This window comes from Nematolebias whitei, chromosome 8, assembly GCF_014905685.2.
Source record: "Nematolebias whitei isolate Nwh7 chromosome 8, NemWhi1, whole genome shotgun sequence".
Classification (NCBI taxonomy): Eukaryota; Metazoa; Chordata; class Actinopteri; order Cyprinodontiformes; family Rivulidae; genus Nematolebias; species Nematolebias whitei.
In genome coordinates this window covers 7,190,630-7,200,963 of record NC_056505.1, presented here as the reverse complement: position 1 = coordinate 7,200,963, position 10,334 = coordinate 7,190,630, and the positions used below count along the sequence as shown (strand labels likewise).

At 42.1% G+C, this 10,334-nt stretch overlaps 1 protein-coding gene across 1 annotated transcript; it reads right to left on the bottom strand.

Moving 5' to 3' along the window:
* Window positions 1-750: 750 nt before the first annotated feature.
* xbp1 (X-box binding protein 1) lies at window positions 751-3,274 on the bottom strand. The gene is given in 6 exon segments (XM_037680204.1): window positions 751-1,751; window positions 1,838-1,945; window positions 1,948-2,004; window positions 2,090-2,206; window positions 2,414-2,510; window positions 2,932-3,274. Coding segments are annotated over 6 exon segments (1,164 nt in total). The 5' UTR covers window positions 3,165-3,274; the 3' UTR covers window positions 751-1,199.
* Window positions 3,275-10,334: the final 7,060 nt, after the last annotated feature.

Below are 10,334 nucleotides of genomic sequence, written 5' to 3'. Positions count from 1 at the left end.
ATGTCCAGAACAGAATCAGGCCCGTTTTTAATGCAGGGCCCCCACAAGTCTTGAAGACCACTAACAGTCAAGTCCTGACTTTCTGCCTTGTCCTGTGTGTAAAGACCTGCAGATTATTGAAGTCTTTAGATTTGAACTAGGCTCAAATTGTGGGTTTGAGCATTCTGTATACTTTACACATTGAATCTCTTTGGATGTGCTCATCTTTGCTACAGAAATTATCTGAAACTGATAGACCATGAGACTTTAAGGACAGCTGTGTTGCTTTGATCAAACACCCTATACTTCAAACTTGTAAATATTAAACCATTTGCCTTAGAGATTCCTGAAGTCATCTGGTTAAAATCCAACCATTACCCTGATCTGAACACATTACATTTATTTTTAATTTGGTGAAAAGTCATCCAGGACATGATGGTAGAGTTTGAAACCTGAAGAAAATGGCTTTTTTTAAGTTGGTTTCCTCATCCAATGTTAAGTTACATCATACTTTTGACAAAACATGCAATTTGTTTGGTTAACCTTCAATCTTCAGAGCACTAGAGAAAACGGTTTTTAAACCCAGACAGAAACAAATGAGTTAGCAGGTCTTCCCCATTTAGTCATTTCAGATTCCAAAAATAAATAAAAAGCATGAAATTTTGTAGCCATGACAGTGAAAGACCACGCTAAAGTTAAACCATCTCACCCAGTATAAAGCCCACCTGGCACCACCACCCCACTCTTGCAGACACTACACAAGACACAATATGCAATGCAAAAAATATTTTAATTGCCGTCATTAGAGTACAAGAAGAGCAAGCAAAAATTAGAAGAATCGTTTTTACAGGCGGACACAACTCTGAAGCAAACTACACAAATAAATAGTGTAATAAATCATGGACGGGTCCCCAATCCCCTTTAAAAAATAAAAAAAAAACGTTAAATACTGGACTCACCCACATTTTATTAACAGTGAGTGAAAAGATTTATTGGCAGTCTTAAATTCTGTTTAAACTTGTGCCAGTAGAAGTCAAGCTCCATCTACCACGTGTCAATGCAGCACTGACAGAGGTACAGACCTGCTGTAATGAGATTTTTATTATACAGAAACCAGTTTGTAAGGGTTCTTTACAACTAAAACTTTTATGTATTTACACATTGGCTTTTATGTGTATTTACAGTATATATTTTAAACTCCTTGGGCGGAGCCGCTGAATTCAGACGCTGATAAGTTGGGGAAACAGTTCAGTAGCAAACATGTCTTCCCAGGAGCTCTCGGAGCACATGTCGCTGAAAGGGGAAGGAGACCTTTCATATCCAGAGTCGCTGTAGGTGTCCGTCAAGAGGGTTTCCTTCTCCAGGTGGCTGAAGGCGGGGGAGGAGGCGCCAGAGAAGAAGTCATCCACCTGACTGTGGTCGTTACAGGTGGGGATGACCACTTCCTCTGGCTCGTCTTTGACGCAGACCGGCTCCTCCCCGACAACCACCTCGTTGACTTCAGTGAAGGAAGCCTCCTCGATCTTCTCGTCCGTGTCGCTCTCCATGTCGCTCACTTCCTCTACGGGCTTGGTGTAGATGTGGTCGAAGTGGATCAGTTCATTAAGGGTCTCCAGCTTAACTGATGGGGACCCCACAGGCGCAGGTGGGGCGGCAGGTACTGGGTTCCCCCCTCCAACCAGCAGCACCTGCGGCTCCTTGCACACCTGTTCACAAGACTTGAGGAACAGCTCTGGGTTAAAGATGTCCAGAATGCCCAGTAGCAAATCAGACTGGTGAGAACAGAAAGGAGAAACTGGATTAGCCCGAGAACCTGACGAGGATTATTATTTTTAAGAGCTTAATCTTGACGACTTACCTCATTGTCTGTAGAGTCAGGACAATCTGTAGCCATTGTGAAGTTTTCAGATTTAGGGAGTGCTGGGCCTGCACCTGCTGCGGAGGCACACGTAGCCTGAGTACTGCAGACTCAGAAGACCCGATCCCTAAACCTGCGTCGTTCCCGTTGGACAACAGAGCCTGAATCTTTGGATAAAAAAAAAAACAAAAAACACGTGAATGAATTAAGGGTGCAAATCAGTAAACTTCAATCATTGAAGTCAAAAATCACCTTTGTTTTTAAGTCAAGGGTGTCCAACCCAAGTCTCTGTCTCATCTCCTCGTTTTCTGTCTGTAGACCACTCGTCTTCTCTCGAAGCAGTCTGTTCTCGATGTGAAGTTTCTGATTCTGTGGGAGGAAGCGAGTTTAGGAAACTGGTTTTGGGGGGGGGGGGGGACAAATGAAAATTGAACGCTTGGGAGAGAAAAGGCGACCGCAGAAATGAAACTTTAAGGGTTTTATTTTATAACAAAACGTAGCACAGGATAGACACTCTGAAGGGGGGAGGGGGGGCTTGTACTCCAACTTGCACAGTTGTAGATTAAAATGAAATACCTCCAGCTCCAACTCTATGACTTGCTGTTCCAGTTCTCCCATTTTGGCCTTTTTTCTGTCTCTGGCTGTTTGAGCTGCCACTCTGTTCTTCAGTTTCCTGGTGGAAATAAAAGGTGACATGGGGGGGTAGATGAGGAGGAGGGGAGGAAAAGGGGATTAAGACATGTCCATGATGCGGGAGACATTTCCATGATGCGGGAGAGTAAGAGTCCTGCGGGATCAGCCGCCATGTTGCTGCCACGCGCACACATCCTGATCAGCCAAATCACCAAGAGCAGCTTTAAGAACTCGGTCAAAGTGCAGACATTAGAGAGGATGGTTAACTGCACTGAAAAGGAGTATTAAAATATGTGAACTGGCCTTTAAATACTTTATTTATTTAAGGGGTTAATTTTAGTGCGGGGGCCCAACCCCTGGGCGTGTTTCGTTTAAATACCAGGAACAACTGCGTCATTTACGCTCCGTGTAATTAAAAGGAACGAAGGGCGGTATTTAAGTTTTATTTTACTCAAACCAACCTGCGAAGGGCCTTCTCCTCCGGGCTTAAATGTGTGAGTCGCTGCCTCTTCCGCAGCGGCGGCCCAACGGACGTGTTGGAGTCCGAGTCCGACGACACCTGGCTGGCCGGTAAAACGACCGAGATCGGCCGGCTGAAGGCCGCCATCTGTGAGCCGCCGGAGGAGCCGTTCTGCTTCCCGGATATGAGGAGCACTTTGTGGGCTCCGCCGGTCCCCGCCGCTACCACCACCATGTTGGAATAGTCCGTCGTTACGTTGTGAAATAAATAAATTTAGTAGAAACCAGCTGGTCCCCGTGTTGCCCCGACGCCTCCTTCTCAACTGCTTGACGGAGTGGGCAGCAACCGCTATCTTTTCTATATCGTGGTGGAGCCTGATTGGCTGTCGTGCGCTGTGACGCAATCAGTTAGCGAGCTCTGATTGGTCGAAGAAATGATGCAACTTTGCATATAAGAAACGGCCTCTGTTAAGTTGAGTTGCTGGACTTGGACTTTTGGTTTCATCGGTCATTTTAAGGGTCAACAAATTTTGTTTTGTTTTATGTTTATGCTGGTCATTTTGTGGTATTTACAAGTATATTTTCTAGTAAAGGCTGTCTGTAAAAGACACTTAAAGATTATTGCAAAGGCTAAAAGCTATATGTTTAAAATTAGGTTACAGTATGTTAAATTTACATCTTCTTCTTTCAGATTCCCCCTCTTCAGTGTTCACCACAGCGAGTCATCCCCCATCTCACTCGCTCCTCTGCATCCTCTGTCCTCACTTCAACTACCTCCATGTCTCTAACTGCATCCATGTCTCCTCTTTGAGTTTTTCCAGGCAAGCTGCATTTCTAACATCCTTCTACCAGTATACCCACCGTCCCTCCTCTGAACATGTCCAAACCATCTTCTCTAACTTTATCTCCCAGTTGTTCAACCTGTCCTTGTCACTCCTAAGGAGAACCCCCACATCTTCATTTCTGCCACTTCCAGTTCTTTCTCGTGTCTTTTTGTCCATGTCTCTGTCTCCATATATCATCTCTCCACTGACTTGTAAACTTTTTCTTTGACCTTTGCTGCCACCCTTTTGTCATAAATCACTCCGGAAACTTTTCTCCATCCACTCCATCCTGCCTGGACTCTCTTCCTCTCCTCTGTGCTTAAAAAAAGAAAGTCTTTTCACCTGGTTTAACCCCCTTCTAAATTCTTTGCTCTCTACTTCTTGTCTGACAGAATAACTTCCTCGTGTTTTCTTATTTGAAGAAGGAAATTCAAAGCAACAGAACAAGCTTTACAACCCTTCCTGACCTTCCCTGAACTAATAATTTTCCTCTTCCTGTAAGAGACCTTAACATTTATTGACTGGCAAATTGTAACTGCATTTTATCGTGGCGTTTTTTTTTTATTATTATTTTATTTCCAAATTGTTCATTCACCTTATTGTAGTGTGGTGCGTGCAGTGTTGTTGTTTTCATGATGAAAAAGTCACAGTTTTATTTACGACAGCACAATCAAATTGCAAAATTCGATCGCTAAAAATAAATTTAAAAGATCGTTTAACGTAGGTCTTTAGTTAAAAATAAATACATTTTGACTGAAGATCTAATTGCTTGCAGGAATGCATGTCGCCCAACATTTTTCCATGCTAGAGTTTGAAACTAAAATCATCTCCTGATGAGAAAGGACAAGAGTTGTAGCTGTTTTGGTCAAATCTAGTAAACCACTTTGTACTCGATCACATGAGATATTGCATGATCTATAACAGCTAAAATTAAGAGTTAAGGATAACTCTCAGCTACTACCACAACAAATTTCACCCAAATATCTGTTCAATCATCTGAGCTTTTAGCTTTTTTTGTGTTTGCTTTGGTTGCAGCCATTCTGAATGTGACTGACTCTAAAAAGTAATTACCTTATTTTTCAGCCTATAACTTACAGTTTTTGCATAATTTGTATGCCCTGCAACTTTTACACAGTAGCAATGTATTTATGGAGTTTTCTCATATTTATAAACCAATTTTTGGCTGAGATATGACGTTCTCATTTATTCTGACTGAAAATATTGAACACTACCATTTTCAGCCGCTAGATGGCACTCGAGTGGTATGACATGACATTGTGTTATGTAATAGATAAAAGTGGCTATTAATGACACAATCGGCTTGCCATAGAACGCCACCGCCAACTGCCTGGAACAATCGTCAAATCAGCGTCATTTCGCTGCGCCGCCTCAGCGAAATGACGCTGATTTGACCACTGGAGTGCGTTTATTAAGTAAAAGTTCAACTGACATACCTTTACTATAAAGTCGAGCTAACAATTTATTGTTTTTAGGTGATTATCTTATTAAATTTCGAAGAAATGGACAGCGAGTTGCCCTCTGCGCGTTTGTGTTTCCGTGTATCAGCTTTTGAAATGCAGCAGATCTGACCGTCAAAGTGCATTTATTAAGGAAAAGTTCAACTGAGACGCACCTTTGCTGTAATTTCGAGCAAACAAATAATTGTTTTAATTGTTAATCTTGTTGAATTCTTGTTAAAATCCTCTCGTGCACGCTCCCGCAGCCAACATTTGGCAGCCAATCGATTTTTGACACAACACCGGCCCGCATCTCCGGGTTGTCGGAGGTGACGCGTAACAAAGGCGACGCATCAGCGGTGACACATAATAGATGCGACGTATACGGCGAAGCAACGTATTTATGGATTTTTCCACTTTATTACACAAATATGGACTGACGCGACTTATAGGGCGGTGCAACATGTACGGCGGAAAATACGGTCAATTTCTCAATGGGCCACAGTTACCGAACGCCAAGAGCTCAGGGACTGGACATCCAGCAGTTATTGTCATTAAGTTTGTTTTATGGTTTAAAATCTAGTTTTATTTAAAAATAAACTCAATGGTGGGACGAACTGAGTTCACCTCTAGGCCTGATTTGGCCCCTGGACCACCAGTTGAATAGCCCTGTAATTTTTCCTTCAACCTTTATTTATACAGGTTAGTCTCATTGAACCTCAAGGACTCATTTAAAAGAGAGACCTGTAAATAAAGACCTGTAATAAAGGCTAATCCTGAAATCGTGTTTGTTTCTTTTAAAAAGTCTAAGACACGACGCTTAAAAGTTTTTGTTATTTCAGCGTGATACAACAAATCCAGCAGATGCGGGTGAATGCAAACGATGACAACTCATACCATCAGTAAAGTTTGACAAGTGCTGCTCAGTTCACCTCATACTGAAAGGAGAACCTGCAGTAAAAGCTTCGATCTGATAAGAGAGAGCAAAGTCTACAACCTTTAACAACTTCTCAGCGTGTTCTTGCATTGTGTCAACAGCGAGCTCTGCGACGCCACAAAAAGCCTCCCTGAAGCAAACAAGTGTGAGACTGTGCCGACGAAAAACTTTCAGCAACACTCCTGTTTGCCGTCAGACAGGAGTTCATGTTTGCAGCATCTTTGTGCACAGCTTGTGGCACCGCAGTCTGTTTCCAAGGCAGCTGTAACTGCAGCAGCCGGAGCAAACAGCAGCTTGTTTGCAAAACCTTCCTGGTACCAGAGTCAACACTGGTTTATAAGGAACTGTATAACTTTACAGAAGGAGAGCAGGATTTCAAACAGGATGTGGTTCAGGTCAGAGCCAACAGGGAAATGTGCACCATCGACTTCCTCATATCCAGTTTCTTCATGTCACCGAGGTGCAGATGAAGTTGTAAACGTTCATTCTGAAATCACACGGAACACAAAGTTTGTTTCTGCTGCTTAGGGACGACCCAGCATGAGATAAGTGGCACAGTTTGACTTCAGGGAAGTTCTCTGCTATATTTATGTGTTGCTGTGAAGTTCTGTTGAACCAGGACAGAAGTGTGACGCGAGAAAACCAGAGTCACCGTGTTTTCTGTAAATATGCAGCGTGAACACCGAGAGCTCGGTGAGTTTGTTGAAACTTGTCGAGGAAGCTGAAACTGAAGTTTTAAAGTTCAACTCATCAGAACGACGGCTAAATAGCACGTTAAAAGCTAAAACCAATAGTTATCAATATAGCAGTTCAATCCTAAAACCAGCCAAACAGTAGCTAAAAACTAAAATAAGCAAAAATTTAGCTAAAAGCTAAATGAAAAAAAAGCTAAAATATATAACCTGCTAAAGCTAAAATTAGTAAAACAGTTGTTAAAGGGTAAAACAAATGGAAATAGTGACTAAAAGTTAGTTCAAGAAAACAGTATATGAACAATAAAATTAGCTATTTGGTAGCTAAAACCTAAAATTCACAATTATTACATAACATATCAAATTGACAAAGCAGTAGCTAAAAGCTAGATTAGGAGAAAAGTAGCTAAAAGCTAAAACTAGCAAACGTTATAATTAGCGCAGTTGGTAGCGCTGTCAACCCTCATCGAGAAGGTTGCTGGATCGAATTCCGGCCAGAGACCTTTCTTGGAGCTTGCATGTTTTGTCCGTGCATGCATGGGTTTTCTCCGGGTACTCCGGTTTTTGTCCCTAGGTGAGAGTAAGAGATTGAATGGTTGTTTGTCTCGTTTGTCTCTATGTGTCCCTGTGATGGACTGGAGACCTGTCCAAGGTGTCCCCTGCCTCTCGCACGGCAATGGCTGGATATGGGCACCGTTGACCCCCGCGACCCGAATAGAAAGAAGCAGATAAAGATAATGGATGGATTACTTAAAAGCTTGTAAGGAAGCAAGTACTGTATACTGAAACAGATTTCAAAGAGCACTTTTCAAGTTCATGTCAACTTTATTGTCGTTTCCATCACGTGGTACATGAGGTGGAATGAAATTATGAATTTTCTTGTTTTTTTCTTACAGTGATTATCCTGATTATATATGCATGAGTCTAACAGCTTCAGGGTAAAAGCTAGTGGTTCTACACTTAATGCTCCAACCTTCTGCCTGAGGGGAGTGGGGCAAAAAGTGTGTGTGCTGGGTGAGTGGGGTCCTTCATGATTCCACCGCCTGCCTGTAGCTGGACTCATCGTTGTTTGTGATGCATCCCACCACCGCTGTATCAGCTACAAACTTTATAATATGACAACCTGGATGAGTAGGTGCACAGTCATAGTGAGCAGAGTGAACAGGAGGGGGCTCAACACACAGCCCTGAGGGGAGCCAGTGCTGAGGGTTCTGATGGATGAGGAGAAGTTGTGGATCCTCACTGACTGCGGTCTGTTGGTAAAGAAGTCTAGGACCCAGTTACATATGGAGGGGCTTAGTCCTAGTGTGAGTAGTTTGTCCATCAGGGTCTGGGGGATCATGGTGTTGAAGGCAGATGAGAAGTCCACAAAGAACAAACGGACGTAAGAGTTCTTCTGCTCCAGGTGGGTGAGAGCAGTGTGGACCACAGAGGAGATGGCATCTTCTGTTGATTGATTCTCATGGTATATGTACTGGTGAGGCTCCTCGTTGATGTCGACGGTTGTTTTGATGTGGGTCATGAATAGTCTTTCAAAACATTTAGCAACTATCGGGGTGAGGCTACTGGCTGATAGTCATTCAGACCAGTCACTGTAGAGCTCTTTGGAACTGGGATGATGGTGGCGTCTTCAGGCAAGTCTTTTCGAGGAAAAAAGCATTCTTCATTCATCTTTATAAAAAACACTAAACAAAGGTAAATATTTTGAAAAATGTAAACGTTACAAAGCAAAAAGTCATTAGAGGTAATGTTCAGAATGTGTGTAAAAAAAAACTGACAATAAATGATTAAAACAGCTAAAATTCTGCAAATAGATTCTTCCTCATGAATTTTTTTCTCAGGAAGGATAGCAACCAAAGTGTATGAAAATGAGCCGGTTGTCAAAAGTTAAACAACATTTCAAATAATCTGCTCATTTGAAATGCAAATTACTTTTATCTTCATGCTTCATAGTAGAACGTTCTAACAATGTTTTAGCCCACAGGAGACGGAGTGGGTGTGAGATGGAAGCTCTTAATTCAGGGTTAGCTCACAGGAGTGTGGCGACACAATGCGAGCACAAACACTGGCTACAAATAAAGGTGGGCTGATCTAAACACTCTTTGGGTGATGAGGTGTCTGCTGCCCTGAGCGGTTTAAAACAATGTAGCTCCGTCATATTGATGAGGTTTGTTTGGAGTGAGAAGTTTGTTACAAAAAGGGCCTTAAAACAGATTTAAGCAGCGCTCTGCCCACTCAGCTCAGCACAAAGACTCATAAAGGTGCAAAAACATAAACCCGGATTTGTCCGGTGACCATTTTAATTGAACTTTTGTGCCTCTGAAGGTCGTATATATTCTTATACGACTTCTCAAACAGGAAAGTGCCCGGCTGATAAGAATAAATGGTTAAACAAGAGAACCAAAATAGTTTCTTCTGACTCATTCTCAAGAAACGGTCATGAAAGCACCAAAACTGTTTGACAACAGCTTCTGCTAATAAAGTTTGATAAAACGCATCCACCCATCATCCGTTATCTTTGCCCGCTTCTTCCTTTCCAGGTCGCTGGGGGTCACATGGTAATATACCATATTATTTTACGTTATTAGTCTTTAGTTTAGCTGTCTTTGATCCTTGTATACTGTTTCTTTTTATACTTTATATTCTTCTTTTTTTAATTTGTTGCTATTTTTGGGTGTAACTGGGACCTTGGGTACACAATTTCATTCCCTCTCATGTACCACGTGATGCGAATGACAATAAATGGTAAATGTATTGTATTTATATGGAGTCTTTCTATTTTGTCAAGACACTCAAAGCGCTTTACAACACAATCTGTGCTCTCATTTATCCACTCTACTATAGTTTTACAAAGCTAACTGAACAAATCGTTCTAAAGAGACTAATCAGAGCTTTGCATCACATTCATACACCTAACTCCATCCAGAAAAGTCCCCGGACGGGATTTGATCCGACGACCTTCTCGCTGAGAGGCAGCAGCTCTACCAGCTGAGCCACCATGCCATCTAAATTGAAAACGTTTCTAAAAATACATTGATATTAGCTAAATTGATACAGAGTTAAAGGAGCCAAATTACTGTCACTTTTATCAGTTTTATCGTTTCTTCATGTCTCTCTCTTTCTACTGAAGACACTGGACGACAAAAGGCTCGACTCCGGTGCTCTTCACTGACCCCTCCCTTTCTCTTTTCTCTTTAAAATCTGTTTTAACCGTCCAAAATCCAGTTTTTGAATCATTATAAGCAGCTAAGATGAGAAGCTAAGCTAAGAGCTAAGCTAACAGGTCAACCTCAGGAAAAAAAAACTCTGTCTTTTCAAAGCTCCAAAATTCATAGTTGAAACCCGTGCCTTCGTCTAAAAAGATGCTTTTCTCTGCAAAAAGAATCTGAGAGCTTGTTTCCTGATGTTTTCTTAAGAGCTTTGTGCGACAAATGCTATGCTAAAGAGCTCAAACCACACCGAGCGTCCGCCATTTTGAGAACGGAGAAACAGGAA